Source organism: Myotis myotis, unplaced genomic scaffold, assembly GCF_014108235.1.
Source record: "Myotis myotis isolate mMyoMyo1 unplaced genomic scaffold, mMyoMyo1.p scaffold_m19_p_15, whole genome shotgun sequence".
NCBI classification, from domain to species: Eukaryota; Metazoa; Chordata; class Mammalia; order Chiroptera; family Vespertilionidae; genus Myotis; species Myotis myotis.
The window spans coordinates 1,783,471-1,804,771 of NW_023416319.1; the positions used below are offsets into that span (position 1 = coordinate 1,783,471).

Sequence of the window (21,301 nt, forward strand, 5' to 3'; positions counted from 1 at the left end):
CAGCTCAGCATGCTCACGCCATCAGAGCAATAGGGACATGCGCGTTGAAGGTAGGGAATCCATGTAGGCGTGTATTACTATTCACTTCCCTCTTGGTACTGCTTTGGCCGCTCACGCAAGTTGGGGTATGTTGTGTTCTCGTCTTTTGTCTCCGATGTTTTCTCATTTCCCTTTTGATTTCTTCTTTGGCATATTGGTTGTTGAGAATATGGTTTTGTTGTTTGCTTTTTGTTTGTTTGTTTTAAATCTATTTTATTGATTTTTTACAGAGGAAGGGAGAGGGATAGAGAGTTGGAAACATCGATGAGAGAGAAACATCGATCAGCTGTCTCCTGCACGCCCCCTACTGGGGATGTGCCTGCAACCAAGGTCCATGCCCTTGACCGGAATCAAACCTGGGACCCTTCAGTCCGCAGGCCGATGCTCTATCCACTGAGCCAAACCGGTCAGGGCGAGAGTATGTTTTATTGGTGTTTTTTTGTTTGTTTTTTCTTGTTGATAGGATTGCAGAGCACCCCCCGTTACCCCCTTTGCCTTTGTCTTCCCAGCCCCTACCAGCCCCCACTTTGCCCACCTCGAGGGCCTTCCTTCTGGACGGTTAAGTCCTGGCAGAGCCCTGGCCACGGAGCTCGGCGCTGGCCCCGCCAAGTCCCCCGTGTTCAGGGCCAGGGTGTCTCCAAGGTGAGGCGCCGCACCCAGTAGCGTATTTTTCCACCCCGGTGCCCACAGCCACTTGTCAGCGCCTGTCCCTCCAGCCGGGAGCGTCAAAGCCGCCGTGACCAGCAGAGCGCTCCGCGCTCCGTGACACTCAGGTTGTGGTTGATGAACAACTCACTGTCACTGTCAACTGTTTTCTGAAACATCGGCTCTGACATTTTTGGGCGAAACACGAGAAAAGTGTCACCGGAGAGACTGGGGATAATGGCGTTTTTAAGAGAATGGCTCGCAGCTGTTACACGCCTTTCAGAAGCAAGGAGCGTCTGGGAACTGATGAGAATCCCCTGAGTCTGGCCTTAGTCACAATATTAATTATTCAGTAAAAGCAGAACCTCAGATTTTTATTATACTCGGATTCCTCATCAAAGGCGATGGCCTGTGACTGTGTCCACCCCATTCAAATGTTAGAACTATGCTAAGTTAGATGAAGAGGAGGATTATGTAGCCTGTTAGGTATAGTTATGGATAAGAGCCAGGTTTGTTTAATGGTTCTCTTTCTAGAAATCTGTGTCAAATAGCAGAGTTATCAACGAAACTAAGTTCTTTAGACTATCGATTCTATTTTCTGAGTGTGTAAAGTTACTGTTAAGGTTGATTAACTGGATAAATTGCTGGTGTTAATAACACAAAATGCATCAAATAATTCATTCAAGCGTTTAATTCTTGCGCATTCTTCCAGCATATGTTGGAAATGAAATGACATAAATTATAATGGGGTGAAATGAAAATATTCCAAGATTTTTGACACTAAAGAGGGTAGAACTTTTAAATTTATTTATTTATTTACTTACTTACTTACTTATTTATTTATTTATTTTTACTGATACCAGAGAGGAAGGGAAAGGGAGAGACACAGAAACATCAATGATGAGAGAGGGTCATTGATGGGCTGCCTTCTGCATACCCTCTACTGGGGATCGAGCCCGCAACCCGGGCCTGTGCCCTGACCAGGAATTGAACCGTGACCTCCTGGTTCATAGGTCGGTGCTCAACCACTGAGCCACCCCGGCCGGGTGGAAACCTCCTCTTTGTAAGACGCCAAAGCCAGAGAGGACGGGACCATCTGCTCAGACGCCCTCGCCCCACCCCGTACTCACTGCCCACACATTGAGATGCGGGTGCTGTGTCTCCAGCCCCGCTCCGTGCAATGAGCCGCTCGCCTCCTTTAGCTGCGGGCTCACATCGTGTACTTGTGAAACGGGGTTGGTCTCCTCTAACAGAAGTCAGGGCTACAGACTTCGTATTGGATGTTTTAGTGGCTTCAGTTACAACAATCAGGACACCGTCCACTTCTCCCTCGCAAGGCTGGGCGCGTCCATGATGCCCCCAGATGACATGGATGCCCGTTCATTCCCACGCCCCTGGCACCCACATCGCGTGGCCTGTGTCCTTGTGTCCACTGACGCCCATTCCAGAACTCTTTTTACAGACTTTCTAACGAATGGTGTCTTTACTCCAGGTCAGCACAAGATAAAGTTCATTCCGGAAATGGTCGGCCCCATGTTGGAGATGACGCTGATCCCCGAGACGGAGCTGCGCAAGGCCACCATCCCCATCTTCTTCGACATGATGCAGTGTGAGTTCCACTCCACGCGCAGCTTCCAGATGGTAAGGGTGTGTGTGTGTGTGTGTGTGGGTGTGTGTGTGTGGGGGGGTGTGTGGGTGTGGCTGGGGGGTGTGGGAGTGGGGGGGGTGTGTGTGGGGGGGTGTGGGTGTGTGTGCGTGCCCACCTCAGCTTGGTGTCCACTCTGGCTGTGCCCTCCGGGGTGACCCCTGCCTGCCCTCACTGACCACAGGGACGACAGCCCCCCTCCATTGTCTGCCCTGTTCCTGGGGCCACGGCGATGTCTCTGTCCCGTGCATCCGCCCCTCTGTCCTGCGTCTCCACGCAGCAAAAGTCTTCTCTGCCTCTTCCGTTCTCCTTGAGAGCTTCCGACGCTCCGGCCACCCTGGGCCGCCCTGGGCCTCCCAGCCTCTCCGACACTCAGTCTGCCCTGGTACCCCCTGTTCTTACAGCGGCCCGTGCCCCTCTCCTCTCCTGTCCCCGAGTCCCAGCGGACACGTTCTCTGGTCTCTTCCTTTGCAGAGAAAACAGCAATTGTGCTCACCGTCCCCTGGGCCCAGAGGGGCTGTTTACACTTAAACTAGAACTTTGGGGGATATGGATTTTTTCTTTTTCAAAGGGGAGATTCTCCGTGTGAGCTTTCAGCATCTGCTCAGCCAGCCTGAGAGCTTTGGGCGTCCGAGTCTTAGCAGCGCTTAGATCATTCATGCAGACCTGCCGGGCCATGGGGCCCCGTGGCTCCCCTCGCCCCACCTCCCTGAGTCCCCTGCCCCCCAGTGAGTACCCCTTCCCGTCTCAGACTCACCGGGTTCTGCTTCCTGCGAGAAGCACACTTCTCCTCTCCTGGCACCTGCTCAAAGAGTCCCATTTGTTACGTCTTTGGAAAATACAGAACTCACAGCCGAGCGTGGCTGCAAATGACCGTGGGGGCTCTAGGCCATTAATAAAAAGGGACCGGAAAGGGCTGCACAGCAAAATAATATTCCCGGTCACGGAGCTGCCCCGGCCATCTCCGCGCGGGTGCGGAAAGTGCGCCAGGACTTCCGAAACTCCCGGTGGCGGTAAGGCCTCCGCACGTGAGTGGTCTCGGTGCCGCGCTGTGCCCGCGCTGCCGTGTGAGTGCCGGCCCGCGCCGCGCCCGCGCCGGGAACCAGAGGCAAGTAGTTAAATGACCCGAGTGGGTGTGGGCGGCTTTTGCTACTTGGTGGGGAGCCGATGCCTTTCGGTCTGGAAGATGCATGTGAACGCGTTTGGTGGCGATTTTATCGTGTTTGTTCTCCGTTCGTTGGGATTGTGCTGGTTGCTGTATTTTGATTTCAGTTTCAGAGTCATACCTGAGTCTGTCGTTTTGTTTTTTTGTTGTTTTTTTTTTAATATATTTTTTATTGATTAAGATATTACATATGTGTCCTTGTCCCCACGTTACCCTCTACCCGCCCGCTCATGCCCTCACCCCCCTGTTGTCCATGTCCATTGATTAGGCCTATATGCTTGCATGTGAGTCCTTTGGTTGATCTTTCCCCTTTACCCCCACCCTCCCCTACCTTCCCTCCAAGGCCCGACAGTCCAATCAATGCCTCTCCGTCTCTGGATCAGTCCTTGTTCATCAGCTTATGTTGTTCATTATATTCCACAAATGAGTGAGATCCTGTGGTATTTATCCGCTCTCCAGTTCCATCCATGCTGTGGCAAATGGTAAGAGTTCCTTTTTCTTCTTCCTCTTCTTAAAGAATACCTTTCAGCATTTCATATAATGCTGGTTTGGTGGTGATGAACTCCTTTAGCTTTTTCTTATCCGTGAAGCTCTTTATCTGACCTTCTATTCTGAATGATAGCTTTGCTGGATAAAGTAATCTTGGTTGCAGGTTCTTGCTATTCATCACTTTGAATATTTCTTGCCACTCTCTTCTGACCTGCATGGTTTCTGTTGAGAAATCAGCTGACAGTCGTATGGGTACTCCCTTGTAGGTAACTGACTGTCTTTCTCTTGCTGCTTTTAAGATTCTCTCTTTATCTTTTGCTCTTGGCATTTTAATTATGATGTGTCTTGGTGTGGTCCTCTTTGGATTCCTTTTGTTTGGGGTTCTCTGCGCTTCCTGGACTTGTAAGTCCATTTCTTTCACCAGGTAGGGGAAGTTTTCTGTCATTATTTCTTCAAAAAGGTTTTCAATATCTTGCCCTCTCTCTCCTTCTGGTACCCCTATAATTCTGATGTTGGTACGCTTGAAGTTGTCCCAGAGGTTCCTTACACGATCTTCATATTTTTGGAATCTCTTTTCTTTTTTCTTTTTCGGTTGGGTATTTTTTGTTTCTTTGTATTTCAAATCTTTGACTTGATTCTTGGGATCCTTTTGTCTGCTGTTGGATCTCTGTAAATTATTCTTTATTTCAGTCAGTGTATGCTTAATTTCTAGTTGGTCCTTTTTCATGTCCTCCATGGTCTCACTATCCTTATTGAGGGATTAATTAAATTTATCGGCGGTTTCCATAAAATTCTTGAAAAACCTTATAAACGTGGCCTTGAACTCTATATCCAGTCGTTTGTGACCTGTTTCTTTGTCTCCGCATTTTGGCTGCTTCCCTGTGTTGATAGAGTGGCCCTGCGCGCCAGGTGTCCTGTAGGGCCCAGTGGCTCAGCCTCCCCAGTTACCTGGGGTGGACACTCTTGGTGCACTCTTGGTGCCTTGGTTGTTGTAGGATCACTGGGAGGAATTGACCTCCAGGCCAATTGGCTGTGAGAATCAGCTGTGTCTGAAGTGGGAGAACTTCTGTGCTGAAGACACCCTTCTGGGGCAAGACTTGCTTCAGTGGGGCTTTGGTGCTCACGAGTCTACTCCCTAAGTGTGTCCCTTATGGATCTGAGGAGTTGCAATCTGGATGGTCCCCCTCTGACCACTGGGTACAGTGGCTCCTGTATCTAAGGAGGTGCTAATTCAGCCTCTGCCTGAGTCCACACAGCAGGAGCCACGAAGAGGCTCAGCTGTGAAGCAATGCAAGCTGCTGCGGGGCCTTGGGCCTTCTCTTGAAAGTTCCAGGTCAATTGTTGTGGGAGGCGGCAATTTCCCAGTGTTTATCTATGCCGCCATCTTAGTTTCTCTCGAGTCTGTCGTTTTGGATGCTTAAAGGGGAAACACGGACAAGATTAGGTTGTTATTTCATTAAAGCACAGACCCTAAGCGGTTGGAGAGATCATGGAAACCCTTACCCTTGACTCCAAGAGTTCTAATCCCGTTAAATTCTGTTCTTAAAAGCCCTCCGGTCCACAGGTGCCCACACTCCCTGCATCTTCTTTAACCAAATCGAATGGGACTCCCTGTGGGGCGTATTCCCAGCGTGGGCCGTCACTGCAGGATCCAGTCACGCACCTGCCTGAGGTGCTGCCACGTGAGCAGCTGGCAGCATGGGGCCCGGCCAGGCCGCCCGGGTTTGGGGCCTCAGAGCCTCTGGCCTCCTGAGTATTTCACAGAAGCTTCCAGGCCAGCGAGCCGCCTGCTCGTTGGACACGGAAGGACGTGGAGATGTTCGAGTGTGGGATGTGGAGCGCCAAAGACTAATTAAGTGTGTCATTAAGTTTACGAGCGGTTAAGCAAGGACTGCAGGACACAGGAAAACATGAGTGTGTCTGAGCAGAGTGACAGGCTGCGGGAATCGATGCTCCGTGGGTGTCACCACGCGAGCCTGCACCCAGGTTGGTGGCGAGCAGCTGCCCTCTGCCCAGCCACGCCCGTTGCTTCTCTCGGGCCACGTTTTCCACGCAGACACGGCTCAGTGGTTCCTCCCGCCCACCCCTCCTGTCCCTGCCACGGCCAGGGGCGTGGTCCTGCCCTCTCCCGGGACGGGCTTGGTCCCGCCTGCAGGGGCAGAAGCCGGGACTCCGATTCCTGGACTCCTGGACGCTCCCTGCTGCCAGGGGGGCCCTGGGCCTCAGTCCCGTGCCCGGTAGCTCATGAGCATTTTGAAGACCAGGAGGAAGCGGAGCGCGCTGGGCAGTGTCAGTGCCGCCGCCGCTCAGGTTCACCTGCCGCAGACGCCTGGCATGTTCCCAGATCAGCTGCCCCGGCTCTGGGCAACCTGTAGGCACTGCATCCGCTGGGCAAGTATTAGGCAAACCTCCCCTGCCCAGCCCAGTTGCCCAACTTGCTCGCACATATCCCAGGCGGGTGGCTGCCAAGTGCAGGCCTGGCTGCATCCATTTATAGGTGCATGTAGGCCTTTCGTACACTTCACGCACTTACAGCCAGATGACGGCCTTCACCCAAAACACGGACCTGCTTCTAAACCAAATGGAAGGGGCTTTGGATTATCCCCAGCGGAGACCTTGTGCCCCAGGACCGCTTACGTTGGAGCCGGTAACCCCAGGTGAGCCGAGGCACTGAGCAAGGCTTCCTTTCCACGTTAACTTAATTAACAACGATGTCCATACCCCTGCGAGCAGCCTGCTCCTCCACGTTCAGTGTGACCACACCTTCCAAAAGCCCTGCCTCACGTGGCCTCTTCCGCTCCATGTTCTCGGACGGCAGCTGGCTCGGACGCACAGGGTGCTCCGTGCAGTAGTTTCAGTCCGATGCCCTGTGGGTATTTTTATTATTATTTATTTCAGAGAGAGGGAGGGAGAGGGAGAGAGAAACATCCATGATGAGAGAGAATCATGGATCGGCTGCCTCGTGCAGGTCCCCTGCTGGGGATCGAGCCCACAACCTGGCCATGTGCCCTGACCGGGAATCGAACTGTGACCTCCTGGTTCATAGGTTGACGCTCAACCACTAAGACACACTAGCCAGGCCCTTGTGGGTAGTTTTTTAAATTTTTAAAAATTGATTTCAGAGCAGAAGGGAGGTGGGGGAGAGAGTGAGAGAAACACCAATGATGAGAGAGAATCATGGATCAGCTGTCTCCTGCACGCCCCACACTGGGGATCAAGCCAGCAGCCCCGGCATGTGCCCTGATGGGAATGGAACTGTGACCTCCTGGTTCCTAGGTGGACACTCAACCCCTGAGCCACGCCAGCCAGGCTGCTGTGGGTATTTTTGTATGATATTGACTATTCAGAAAGAGAGGGAAATGCTTGGACTGATTTCACTCATCACACAAGGGAGCTCCCGCCCCCTTTCCAGCAGTAAATAAACTTGCTGATTTCCTCAGCCCGTGGGGAACCTGCTGCAGATGACCCAGCGGCAGGCAGGTCCGGGCATAATCCACGTGACGTACGCAGCCAGCTCTGCTCTGCCTACACGCACTCTCTCCCCTTCCGTCGGGCAGCTTCACTTCGTTCTCATTACAACCCTCCCCAGGACCCTGTCTCCAGCCAGTGGCTTCTAGCACCTTCTGGAAAACTCCCCGAGGACCCTGGGATCAGATGCTCGCTGCGGGTCTGTGGGTTGAGTCCTTGCCGACGGACAGCACGGGGTTGCCAGGTGGTGCGGATGGCCTGGTGTAGACCGGAGGTTTGTCAAACGAGGCTTAGCTGGGTACTCCGATTTACGTATCATTCACGGGCTGTTTTTGGAAGACATTAGCCTCCTCAGTCTCAATCTGATCGGCAGCCTAACGAGCCGGGCTCCCCTGCTGTCCTCCCTGGTGGCAGCTCGGTTTACACGGGAGCAGAGAAAACATGCCGTGTCCAGTAGGAAGACTCCCAGTTCAGTGCCGTCTGATGAGATAGGACGAGTTGTCTGGAATGCTCACGTGCGTTTGCCTGCGTGAGGGTCACTCGTGTTTTTCTGCGCCCCCGCTGCCTTCCGTGTTGGGTGCTCATGCAACACGGGTGGGATTGACTCGTGCGTTTTCATGACATGGAGTCTCATTTTGTATCTCAGTGATTTCTCCTGAAGCATCAGCCCTCCCCATGCCAGCCCCGCTGGGAGCGCCACATCCCGCACGGGAGCCCGCAGGACCCGCCCTTTGCAGGACCCGCCCTTTGCAGAACGCACCCTGTGAAGAGCAGAGGGGTCGTGGGTTATCCAGAGGCTGCTACTTACAATAACAGCCATCGCATGAGGCTGCAGGTGGAAATGAAAAGCAGGTCGCCCTTTCTCCTTCGATAAATCCCTCGCTCCTGTGTTGCCCCGTCCCTGCTCTGCTGAGGCTACACAGAACCAAAAGGGGGCGCTTGTCGGGGGAGAAGATCAAGGGGGATTGTGGGGATTCGCCGAGGCCCGGGCCCTCACGAGGTTGCTGAGCGCTTGAGGTTGAGCGGGAACCAGTGCTGCTCTGTGGACCTGTGGGCAGCTCCGTTTCATGTGCAGTGGGTGGGACTGCATCCAGGCTGCTCCTGGGGCTGCCCAGACCCCTGCCCTCTGCTCCATGGGGAGCCACAGGCAACTGCCACTGCACGTGCCACGCCCAGAGTCCCCAGGGCAGGACCTGTGACAAGCACTCGGACACATGTGTTCACGCGTGGCTTGCATGGCCAAGAGAGCAGGCGTGTCTTAGCAGCCTGCCAGCCAAACCCTCTACTGACAGAGTGAGCCCCCCCGGCTGCATGCAGCACCCACTCTATCCAGGAATTTACGTGCACATCACATGCACATCACGTGTGGTCCTCTCAGCGTCACCCACGCCAGGTGCTGTCCTAGGTGTTGGGGACACAGCCGTGACCAAGAGAGAAGGAACGTCTTCGTCTCCCGCAGCTTAAACTCCGTGGGATCCTGATAATAAGGGGGAGGCTGGGGTGGTTGCCTGGAGATGCAGTGTCTGAGCAGATATGTTCACGGGACCCAGCGACCCTTACATATATGCAGTCCATGGTGTGCTTGCCTCCGGCGCCTGAACTCAGCCGTGTTTCCTTCAGGCCCTCCTGCCCCTCATGCCTGTCTGGCCAGGGTCGGTGGCTGACCTCAGGACCCCCTACACGTGGTGGTCACCTGGCCGGAATCCCAGTCCTCAGGGCTCTGAATTCTGCCAGGGAGAGGGGGCTGGGCAGCCAGGATAGGGACACGTGTGTCATTGTCAAGGTTGTATTTCCAGTTCGATCAGCTACAGGGGGTCATGGAGCCTTGAAAACATTTACAGACTCGCACCTCACAGATCCCAGTTTCCCCAAGCACGGGTCTGAGGGCCAGGCAGGGGTTGTGACCATTCCTCGCACCATGGTCTCTGCACGCCCCACCCCAGGCTTCAGGAGGCGTGCGGGTGTGTCTCTGGCGACAGTGCCTCTCTTTGTCTTACAACGTTCTTTCAACCAGAGGGAGGAGTTCCCTGGGGCTCCATCAGGGCCCTAATGTGTTCAGATTCCTGGGGAGCAAACGCCATCTGTCCTCCTCCATCCGTCCTTCTCCGGGAGCCACGGAGCTCTTTTAGATGTTTCTTATTCCTCACAATGAAGTTCGAGACGTGGTCTCATGTCCTCATGTCACACTGTAAATTTTCCCTCCAGTTTCCCTTCTTTGGCTCCTGTTCCTGCTCTCAGGATCCACACGTTTAGACCCCATTAACCGGGGAAGGAAATGGAGGGGTCCCCGGTGATAGGAGACCGTCAGCAGTCTCCGGGGGCTGGGGGACAGGAACTCCGAAGTGAAATCCGGCTCACTGATGAGCAGATGCCGACATGGTGGATGCATGTGCTGCTGGCATCTGTCACAGGATGCGACGCCCGCCACGCTGCCTGCTGATGCGCTCTCTGTGTAATTACAGTTCGAAAACGAGATCATCACCAAGCTGGACCACGAGGTGGAAGGTGGCCGCGGGGACGAGCAGTACAAAGTGCTCTTCGACAAGATGTGAGTGCTGCTCCGCGGCGGGGCGGGGCGCGGTGGGTGCTGCAGGGCGGAGCCGGGGGAGGCGGCGAGCCCACAGTGAGCTCTGCAGCCCAGCAGTGATGCCCCGGGGTCCGCGATGGGAAGTCCTGCTCCCTGCACGGCACCCCCGCGGGGCTCGGGCCGCGTGAACACGGGTGAACACGTGCGGCTCCCGCAGCCTCCTGGAGCACTGCCGGAAGCACAAGTACCTGGCGAAGACGGGCGAGACGTTCGTGCGGCTGGTGGTGCGCCTGATGGAGCGGCTGCTGGACTACAGGACCATCATGCACGACGAGAGCAAGGAGAACCGCATGAGCTGCACCGTCAACGTGCTGGTGAGCGAGCCCCCCACCCCCGGGTTCCCCAGGTCCCGGTGACCTCTGACCCCGGTGACCTCTGGCCCCCGGCTTCCCCGGCAGACAAGCCTGCGCCGCAGTCTCCGGGCCTGTATAGCCACTGTGGTTCCCGCAGAGAAAATGCACGTGTGGGGTTGAGTGGCCTTTCCTCCGCCGCCTGGTAACCCCGCAGCCTGCACCTCCTGGTCGGGAACTCTGTTGTGTGGCCTCGCTCCTCTGTGCCATCTCGCCAAGCAGGCCCATCCGAGAGTGGCCGACTCACGGTTATTTTACAGACGCGGTTCCTCTCCTCGAGGCCCCTCCACGGTGGTTCCGACTGGAATTCTAAAACTCTGAGCATCTGCCTCAGTCGTGAAGTAGAGGATTGAATAGGATGCAAAGTGTAGGAACTGTGATCATTAGGATTGCCCCTCCTCAACCCCTCCCCCCCATAAAAAGGGAAGGCGTGTGCACGTTGGTTTTGCATCACGTGTGACCCTGTGGCCTTAGTGCAGAGCACTGGGCCCATGTGGCTGTGCTGGACACACGTTGAGGAACTGTGAAATTTCATTGTGCATGTCACACCCTTTCTAGAACAGGTTTCTTAAAGATGTTGTGCTTCGATTTTTCAGAATTTCTACAAAGAAATTGAAAGAGAAGAAATGTATATCAGGTATGTAGGTGCCGTGTGTGTCGCGCCCTCTGCGTGTCTGTTACAATTCCGTGGGTCACGCCCACGCCAGGAAATGTTGAAGAACCACAGGTTCATCGTGTGGGAGTCGTGAAGCCTAGAGATTGAATTTGGGGAGCGCCCATATGTGTTTGGGGCCTGTGTGCAGCCGTCCAGGCCTGTGCGGAGATTGGGGTGCGGGGGGTCGTCATACTTAGCGAGCTCAGAAGAAAGACAAATGATTATTTCACTGGGGTTTGTACTTCTTGACCACAGGATCAAATGAAAAGGCCAGTTTTAACCCGTTAATTGCCACGCGGCCTAAACGGAAACCATCCCATATGCCAAGATATCTTGAATTTAATTTAAAAAATCAATTTGCAATGAATAGTATAAAAATAAATATAGAACTCACCATTCGGGTGTTCTTGAATAGTTTCAGCTGAAAATTCTCACAGAAAATGACTTTAAAGTTGGTCAGGGCTGCCACTTAGGGACACATTTTTTTCTATAGACGTGTGTAGTGTGTGGGGAAAGTCCACCGCTTACATCTACAGATGCTTACGGCGCACATGGGTTAACTTTATCGGAAACAGGCAACATGAAAGGTTTCAGTCCGTTCTTATTCTGACCCCATCGCCTCGTGTTTTGTACTTTCTGCTGGGTTTTTCCCATCGCCCGCCTCCTTGTAGGGGCCAGCATCACACCCTCAGCAAGACCCCCATTAGGGTCGCACTCCACGGGCACTGGTGTTTAACGATGGGTTTATTACACCCCCCATGGTTTTCCAACTTTGGATTTTTACTTTTTCTTTTTTTTTTCTCCTTTTAAAAAAAAGTGCCACATGACATAATAATACACTTTTGGGAAAACAACCAAGTTCCTTTTTTCCAAAACCGTCGGTTGCTTCACATTGATTTCTGTATGGCAGGACCTCCTTTGGGTCACAGTCACCGTCACCCCCCGAGTCCTTTTTCTTACCGATTTGTGTTTTTATGGGCTTGGGGGGCCTATGGATTCCATAGTCACGTAAGAAAATCACAGTCAAGCACTGTGTCGTCTCATTTCACACGGACGGAGACAACTCAGAAAGGTGGAAGGAATGAGAAACCTGGAAGCGCCTGAAGTACCGTCTACCTCCCTGTTCCGTCTCCAGTTCTGTCCCGAAAAGAGACGACGTGGATTTGAAACATTAACGGTTGCCCGTGACCCTGTGGGGGTTAGTGCTCCCTGCAGCAAATGCGCCGTCGGCGTGGCGGGCGGAGAGCGCTGTGTAAAGAAAGCACAGCTCGATTTATTGCTGGAGGAAGATGTAGCTCTCGCCGTCATTGACGGAAACCATCCGGTGACATTGTAAGAATGCGCCTGTGTTTTCTCGCCTCAGGTACCTGTACAAACTGTGCGACCTGCACAAGGAGTGTGACAACTACACGGAGGCGGCGTACACCCTGCTGCTCCACGCGAAGCTGCTGAAGGTAAGGACACCGCCGCGCCGCGTCCAGCTGCTCTCAGGGCCGTGTCAGGAAACCACACGGTAAGATTCCTTCTGTGGTGTTGGCTACATGCAGTGGCAGCAACCGAGACGTTCAGGAAATGCCTGGACGGTAGGTTGGCCCCAGTGGAGGCAGATTTGACAGGGTGTCACAGCAAGTTGTCACTCAGCGTCGTAAGCACGTAAACGCCCATCACTGGCTGTCAGCTGGCAGGGAGAGACCCCGCAGGGCCTCGTCACGCCAACCAGGCGCAGCTACGGTGGGGAAGGGCGTCCTCGAGGAGGCATGTCGGGGCTGGAGGAGCCGCAGGAGGGGCGAGGCACACCCTTACCGACCCCGGCAGAGTCCCAGGCCCGGGTCAGGGGGAGGGGATCCCACACCACCTCCAGGTTCACATTCTAGAACATGAGCAAGTCATCAGAGCATCTTTCTAGCTATAGCCTCACTTTTTTAAACATAGAAAAGCATCGCAGTCCATCCCAGGTGTGACCAGGCTCATAGCTCATCCCAGTCCATCCCAGGTGTGACAGGCTCATAGCTCATCCCAGTCCATCCCAGGTGTGACAGGCTCATAGCTCATCCCAGTCCATCCCAGGTGTGACCAGGCTCAGAGTCCATCCCAGTCCATCCCAGGTGTGACAGGGCTCAGAGTCCATCCCTGTTCTTTCCAGGTGTGACAGGGCACCGTCAGCTACCAGGTCTGTGTTCCCAGACCTTCCAGTTTCTCTCCTTTGGACTCCAGCCCACTTTGCCTCCTTTGCCTCCTCAGGGCCTCTGCACAGGGCGCTGCTCATTTCCAGGCCCGGCAGCCTGGTGACAGCAGCGCCAAGCGTCCCGGCATTGCTGCCACGTGAGGGCTCTGAATGCCGAGCTCCCTGCGCTTTCTGCCCGAGGGTGGGCAGCGGGGCCTGGCCATGCCCTGTCCCGGTGGCAGGACTCACATGCTGCTTCCTCCTCAGTGGTCGGAGGACGTGTGCGTGGCCCACCTCACCCAGCGGGACGGGTACCAGGCAACAACGCAGGGGCAGCTGAAGGAGCAGCTGTACCAGGAGATCATCCACTACTTCGACAAGGGCAAGGTGAGGCCGTGCGGCGCTGCTCCCCAGGGCCCCTGCGTGCACCTGCCGTGCACCTGTTCGCATGCACCTGCCCGTGCCACGTGCACACCTCTGAGCTGCGTGCTTGTGGCCCCGGCATTTGTTACAAGTTGTGAGTTGGAGGGTTTTCTTGCAGAGGCCGTAGGTTAGACCAGTGGTCGGCAAACTCATTAGTCACCAGAGCCAAATATCAACAGTACGACGTTTGGAATTTCTTTTGAGAGCCAAATTTTCTAAACTTAAACTATATAGGTAGGTACATTGTTATTAACTTAATTAGGGTGCTCCTAAGCTGGCCTTCGCTAAACACGTCCTCATTGTATAATAATAAAGCCACCAACACAAAAGAATTACAATTCTTAAATTGATGACAAAAATACCTGTAGGATTTGCAGCTGGTTGGAAACATACAGGTAACTTTATGCTTCGAATAGGTACTTTTGTTACCCGCGCGCGATTTGCGGATGCAACTAGCACTAACCACTGCACATGAGACTGCTGACTGACTGGCTCTCCCAACTCGTGCATGAATCGCGCGCGCCTCCCCCACGCTGCGTATCCCGCGGCCCGCCTGCCTGCGCCGCGTCTCCCGTGGCCCGACCAACTGACACCCCCCACTTCTTCTAACGCCACGTCTTCAAAATAGACTCGCCCAGGCCGAAAACCGACTTCTGCGCATGGGCCACGAAGTTTCAATCGCACTGTACGTGCGCCCGCATGTGGTATTTTGTGGAAGAGCCACACTCAAGGGGCCAAAGAGCCGCATGTGGCTCGCGAGCCGTGGTTTGCTGACCACTGGGTTAGACAAACACAGATTCTTGCAAGAACGGTCCAGCTTTTCCTGCCCCGACTCCTGCGTGCCTGTTAGAAATAGCCGTCCTCGTTCAGAGCGATCGCAGGAGTCCCCGGTGTGAGCCGGGACCGGCAGGCAGGCAGGGCCTTCCCGCGCCGGGACAGACGCGGAGGGAACTGCTGACACGGCTCCATCGGCCTGCGTTCGGCGTCACTTCTGCGGCGCAGGAGTGTTCAAATCCCAGGACTTTGGCTCGATTTGATTTTAGGGGGAAATTGCGGTTCTTTAAAGCCATCTATTCAGTAAGGGAACAATGCCACAGTTCAACGTGAGACCAACCACTGCTGGGGTCACAAAACTGAGACGTGAAAACGAGTGGGCAAAGGATGGCTCGGGCTCATGGACACAGGCTCACCTGCAGAACTGAGGAGCCGTCACTCTGTCCTCGGTGGGGGAGACGGCACACCCAGAGCTGCTCTCACTGCCTTAAACGTACGCAGCTTCCCAGGGGAGAGGGGGCTCACAGGCCCAGGTGGGATCTGCCTGCAAAGACCGGGAGCAGGCGCTCGGGCAGCCCGTGGGCGTGGCGTGGCTGTGGACTGCGTGGTGGCTGCAGAGACGCCCACAGTTCCGGCAGGAAGCTGGGTCGGGTGCTAGCAGTGTTTCTTGCTTGCCCGGCCGCAGTGGCTCAGTAGTTGAGCGTCGACCTCTGAACCGGGAGGATTAAGGTTTGATTCCCGGTCAGGGCACATGCCTGGGTTGCGGGCTTGATCCCCGATTGTGCAGGAGGCTGCCAGTCAGTGACTCTCTCTCATCATGGATGTCTCTGTCTCCCGCTCCCTCTCCCTTCCTCTCTGAGGTCAGTAAACGATGTATTTATTGAAAAGTTTTTTCCTCTAGCTTGTGCCCCAAAAGCAGCAGCCCAGAGGATGGTCTGTTTCTTTATATCGGACACTCCTCCGGCTTTTGAATTATCTTCCTATATTTCTTCCACGTAAAATCATTCTTTTATTTTTGTGCCTTTTCCCCCGTTTTAAAAAGTTTTCAGTGTCTCTCAGCTCAGCCCCTGTTTCTGTTTTGTTTTTTACTCTTTCTCCCTCCATAAAATGTCATTTCCATCTCTGTCCCCTTTCATTCTTTTCCGGTTCTTCCTTCCCGGGCTGACAGTCGCTCCCAGCCCTCTCCTATTGTGCTGTCACCGCCGCCGCGCCAGCGTCCCCCGAATGCCTCCTGTCGGGTGTAATCATGGCGGGCGCGCGCTCCTCCCTGAACACGCTCTGAATTGCCTGTCTCATTGTGCTCCGTGGAGGCCTAGTAATTTCCAATAAAGCCTTTCACACCGGCGCGCCGCTGACAATGACCGGCTTCTCTGCGGAGGAGGAGTCCAGAATAGGCCTGCAGCAGGAAACGGCGGTCGGGAGGGCCACGCTCACCACCCCGCGCTCACCGCCCCGCGCTCAACACCCCGCGCTCACCGCCCCGCACTCACCACCCAGCGCTCACCACCCCGAGCTCACCACCCCGCGCTCACCACCCCGCGCTCACCACCCCACGCTCACCACCCCACGCTCACCACCCCGCGCTCACCACCCCGCACTCACCACCACGAGGCCCCCTCGGAACCCGGAGCCCCTGGCAGCTGACGCAGAGGGGTGCTTGCTTAGCAGCCCACGGGCAGCAGCCACAGAGGGGCGCTTGCTTGGCAGCCCACGTGACGTGGGAAGCCGTGACTATTTCCGACCCCAGCTCTGTTTTCCCCTCTTAAAATAGCCTCGCCCTGACAGCCGCACTTCGCCTCGTGCCCAAGTCGAGGAACGAGGCATCTTGCGTCATCTCGTGAACCAAAAATAGGGGTTTGGGAGCCAGTTTCTGTTTTTGGTGAAATGCTTGGCCTTCTTTTCTAAGAATTGGGGGTGGAATGTCCTCATCCTGTGAGTTTCACCCTTGAAAACCACGGTGGTGACTAAGAGGAGTTGCAGGTACAAATGTAATGACACCCTCTCTGGGGTTCATGCCAGCATTGCCTACGTTTTAGAAAAATCCTGATACTCTCCAGGATCTATTCCATCACCCAGGACTTGGCCTGAGCGTCCGTTCTGATCCGCTCCTGTGAAAAGCAACCATTTACTACGGAAGCATGAGAAAACCCGTCTTCAGAGTCAGCACCCTCACCGCTCCCCACGCGGGGTGGCCAGTGAACGCACAATGTCAAGAATGCTCCCGACGGATTAAGGATTTCACACCAGAAAATAGGGTTGTGCGTGGAGATGGGAGCCGCAGAGCCCAGAGCCCTTCGAGCCAGGCCGGCCATTCAGTCGCACAAGTTGATGCGATTTCCTCGCCGAGATAAACTACGTGGGGATCGTACTGACCTGGGTTCTCTCTGGCTCAGGCTGTTCCTCGAGGTTTTCACGTTGGAAAAGGGAGTGCCCCGCCCTCCCCAAAGGCGGGTGAAGATCTCCTCCATGCGGAACCCTTTCGCCGAGGCTGGGTGGAGGGTGGGTGTACGTATAGAAAATCTGACAGAAAACACAACCGGGAAACCTCAGGAGGAGTTGGATAAGATATTTATTCAAGACACATATGCTTTTGCCTGGCCAGTGTGGCTCAGTGGTTGAGCATCCACCGATGAACCAGGGGGGTCACAGTTCGATTCCCGGTCAGGGCACAGGCCTGGGTTTCAGGCTCCATCCCCAGTGGGGGGTGTGCAGGAGGCAGCCGATCCATGATTCTCTCTCATCATTGATGTTTCTGTCTCTTTCTCTCCTTCCCCCTACCTCTCTGAAATCCATAAAAATATATTTTTTAAAAAGACTTGCTTTAAACACAATGGCTTTGATATGTGTCTAAAGCATCTCATCCGTCATTTAGGGCAAGAACACGTTAGGCAGGGAACGGGCAGCCCCCAGGCTCTGGGCAGCTTAGGGGTGAGTGAGTTTGCAGAAAAGTGAAGCCCAGAGAGAGCGCGCAGGTGAGGGTATCGTTTTCCTTGAAGTGGAAACACGCAGGCGCCTGGAGGAAGCGTGGCAAGGAGGGGCGCTCCCCCCTGGAGATGCGGCTGGGCCCCGGGAGCCCGTGAAGAGACGGGGGGGATGCCTGAGACTTGGACACCTGAGCAAGAAGGAGGCGGGGCGGGCGGGGGCGGTGCTGGGAGGAGCAAGTGTGTCCTCCGTGGGAAGCTCTTCGCCAACGCTTTCTTCCCCGAAATCTGTTTCCACTCTGGGCTTGTTTTCATTTTGTCTTCCCAAGTGCGAGAATGCAGCTCTTATCAGAATAGCTCTTTTCTCAGCAAAAACAGCAGATGGTTTCTTTAGGCCGTGGCTGTGTGAACGTATTTTAATCCCTTGGGTGACTCAGTAGTAAGTAAGGCCCTGGGTGGAGTCGTTCTACTAAGGCCGTAGTTGGCAAACTGCGGCTCGAGAGCCACATGCGGCTCTTTGGCCCCTTGAGTGTGGCTCTTCCTAAGCCTTAGGAGTACCCTAATTAAGTTAATAACAGTGTACCTACCTATATAGTTTAAGTTTAGAAAATCTGGCTCTCAAAAGAAATTTCAGTCGTTGTACTGTTGATATTTGGCTCTGTTGACTAATGAGTTTGCCGACCACTGGGCTAAGAAAAGGCAATGACTGGCCGGCAGGTGAGGGGTCGGTGCCCGGGGAATGCCAGGTGTGGGGCTTGGCAGCCTGTGGTCTCAGTAGACTTACCTTTCACACCGTCCCAGCAGGAGGGTTGGGGCAGCTGCAAGTGCCCCCCGTGGTCCGTGTAAGGGCTGAATGTTTGCATCCCCCAGCCCACCCCGATTCAGATGTTGCAGCCCCAGCCACCAGGTAATGGTGTCAGGAGGTCGGACCTTTGGGAGGAACTCTGTCCAGACAGGGTCATGACTAGGATGGGCCCCTGAAGGATCAGTGCCGATACAGGAGGAAGAGAGCGAGCTCAGGGCCACGGGGCACCCAGCGAGGAGGCAGCTGTCTGCACGGCAGGGGGAGAGTCCTCACTGAACCGAATTGCCCGCACCTTGATCTTGGATTCCGGCTCCAGAACCGTGAGCAAGGAATTGTGCTGGGGAAGCCGCCGTCTGTGGTGGTTTTTATAGCAGCTCAAACTCACAGTCATCATGAGCAGGAACTGAGGAAAAGACCAAGCTGGGCCCAGTCTACCCACTCTGTGCCCTTACGCGTTCGACCCTCAATCTCCTTATCTGCAAAATGGGTATAACAAGAGACCCACCTGGCCAGGTGCAGGACTTACACAAGAGGATGGACCTCTCGGATGCAGGAGATCACTCGCCCCGAGGATCTGTGCTCCGTCTGCGGCCATGGTGGGCGGAGAAGTAGGCGATTGGTGCCTGAGGACCCCGGATTTGGGATGGTGGGGTCCTTCCTGATTCTAAGCCAACAGCCTTCTGTTCTGTTCATGAAACATATTTTTGATATTTATTTTATACGTTTAAATGCCATTTAACAAAGAAAAATCAACCAAAAAAATGAGTTCGCGTGTCACCTCTGACATGCGTGTCATAGGTTCGCCATCACTGGTCTGGTGTTTCTGACCATTGAGACAGAGCATTTATGAAACGGGACGATTGGGGAAAGTAGCAAAATCAGGCTCGTCACAGCCTGTCCTCGCCCTGCGGTCCCCCTCCCTGGCTCCTCGGCTGACCACGCAGATGGGCTGGTGGCCACGCGGGTCAGCAGGACGGTGGGCAGAGGCCGCAGGGTGCTCAGCGGATGCCAGTCGCGGCCAGAGGACACGAACCTCTGGAACTGTGGTCTTTCCGACATTCCCTTCGTCGTATTTTGACTTAAGCTGATTTCCAACTTGTGTTCCCAGGAACGGGTGTGTCACTGTGTTACGCTCTGACCGCTCGATTCAGGTTTGGGTTTCTCTCCCTTTTCCTCGCAGATGTGGGAGGAGGCCATCGCCCTGGGCAAGGAGCTGGCCGAACAGTACGAAAACGAAATGTTCGATTATGAGCAGCTCAGCAAACTGCTGGTAGGTCCTTCCTTCTTCCTACATAAAGGGTCCCGGACCATCTGAACGTACTTTCGTGGCATTTCCCTCTCCCTTTCCACGTGGGGATTCTCCCGTGGCCTCGGGCAGCGTCCCACCTGGATCCCTGTGTCCGGCTGCTCCTGGCCCTCAGGTACCAAGCTCTCGGGCTCCCATGGAGGGTTTACATGTGAACAGTGCTGACCCCGGGCGCACAGGAGCCCCGACGGGGCGGGTGGAGAGCAGCCCAGACCTTTCTCTTGCCACCGAAGCTGTCAGTTCCTCCCTCCTGCCTTCTCAAACCATGGCACTCACTGAATTCTGCCGTTAAATCCTTCTTTAATGTGTCCCAGTATCTGATCAACGCCATTTTTAAAATCCTAAAGACCAGCCCGGCCAGCATGGCTCAGTGGTTGAGCATCAACCTGTGAACCAGGAGGTCAGGGTTGGATTCCCAGCCAGGGTACATGCCCGGGTTGTGGGCTCCATCCCAGTGTGGGGCGTGCAGGAAGCAGCCCATCAATGATTCTCTATCATCATTGATGTTTATATCTCTTTCTCCCTTCCTCTCTGAAATAAAAACATATGTATATTTTTTAAAAATACTACAGACCAGCCATTTAATCAGAAGACAAACACCTGTTTTGTGGTTGTTGAGAACACCGGTTGCTGAATGTGGGGTTTGGGTCAGATTTCCCTGGGAATGCGGACGGTCAGTGAGAAATGCCGTCAGCCCTCAGCCGGGGTGGTGAGCTCAACTCGGGGCAGCTTCATGCCCCTCGCCCGCCCTCCTGGCATTGCCAGGGCCCGAGGAGCCCGCTGGGGGCATCCGGAACAGACCCCCAAATGCTCTGCTCAGACCCGAAACGCAGTTTCTACTTCCTTTCAGAAAAAACAAGCTCAGTTCTACGAAAACATCGTGAAGGTGATCAGACCCAAGCCGGACTACTTCGCTGTCGGCTACTACGGGCAGGGATTTCCCACGTTCCTGCGGGTGAGTTCTGCTCTAGAGCCCTTTCCACGCGGAGGGCGGGCGGGGGCTGCGCGTCCGAGGGTCCACGTCCGCCCGGGGCACCCCCCCACCGGAGGGACACGTGCAAAGTGTGAACTGCAGTCATCCTGCGGGGCTGTGGCGATGTATTCACCCGCCTCACAGGCCACCTGCCGGGGGCCTCTGGCGATGACGTGAGCAGTTGTTACAGAAACGGGCGACTGCAGGCAGGGCTTGCGGCTGCCTCTGGAACTGACGTTTTCTGCAGGAATTTACCTCATTTTTGTAAACCGATTCCTAGTTACGTTCCTCGCGAGGAACGACTAACTTGGCCTGTAATGTCCCCGTGTTTTCATGTGTGAAGGGCCCGAGTCAGAATGCAAAGTAAGTGGCATTTCTAGAAAATGTTATCAGTGTTTTCACCTAAAACTCACCATTGTTTTTCTGTTAGAGCCTTGATATGTTTTTTATTATTAAGTCTTCCTTCTGGTGCGAAGCCTGATAAACCCCCGCTCATTTCATAGGACCTGTTACATGTTAAAGCTCCCTGAGCTCCTGAGGCGTGTGGCTTTATCTAGCCTTTCGAGATGTCCACGCACATACTTACATTTCCGACGAAGACTGCGTATTCCTGTGGTTTCTGCGTGACATTTTGTTTTCAGAGAGAGCATTTTTCATCTGTAACGGGCACTGTATGACAGACCTCAGCACAAAGTGAATGAAATGTTCAGTTCTTAAACGGCTCCTTCTTTAATAATTTACAGGAGCAGCGGATAAGGTGAGACTAGGGAAGGAGATAAAGCGCATACCAGGAGATCTCTCTTTATCTTTTGAAAACTCACTAATTAGACCCATTTTAATGTGACCTGGAGCCGAGTCTCAGGGAACTACATGTAAAAACATACAGTGGGCT

The 21,301-nt window shown here is 54.4% G+C and overlaps 1 protein-coding gene across 4 annotated transcripts in view; it reads left to right on the top strand.

Annotated features, from left to right (window-relative positions):
* DOCK1 (dedicator of cytokinesis 1) overlaps positions 1 to 21,301 on the top strand; it is a 287,578-nt gene that overhangs the window by 243,478 nt on the left and 22,799 nt on the right. For 3 of the 4 annotated variants that reach the window (XM_036335666.1, XM_036335664.1, XM_036335665.1), the window contains 8 exons: positions 2,177 to 2,325; positions 9,914 to 9,999; positions 10,196 to 10,352; positions 10,985 to 11,025; positions 12,407 to 12,497; positions 13,475 to 13,594; positions 19,311 to 19,400; positions 20,287 to 20,391. In XM_036335666.1, the coding sequence (XP_036191559.1) occupies positions 2,177 to 2,325; positions 9,914 to 9,999; positions 10,196 to 10,352; positions 10,985 to 11,025; positions 12,407 to 12,497; positions 13,475 to 13,594; positions 19,311 to 19,400; positions 20,287 to 20,391 (839 nt within the window). Of the gene's footprint in view, positions 1 to 2,176; positions 2,326 to 9,913; positions 10,000 to 10,195; positions 10,353 to 10,984; positions 11,026 to 12,406; positions 12,498 to 13,474; positions 13,595 to 19,310; positions 19,401 to 20,286; positions 20,392 to 20,912; positions 21,157 to 21,301 lie in introns of those variants that run through there. The other variant, XM_036335667.1, reaches the window with a different exon arrangement.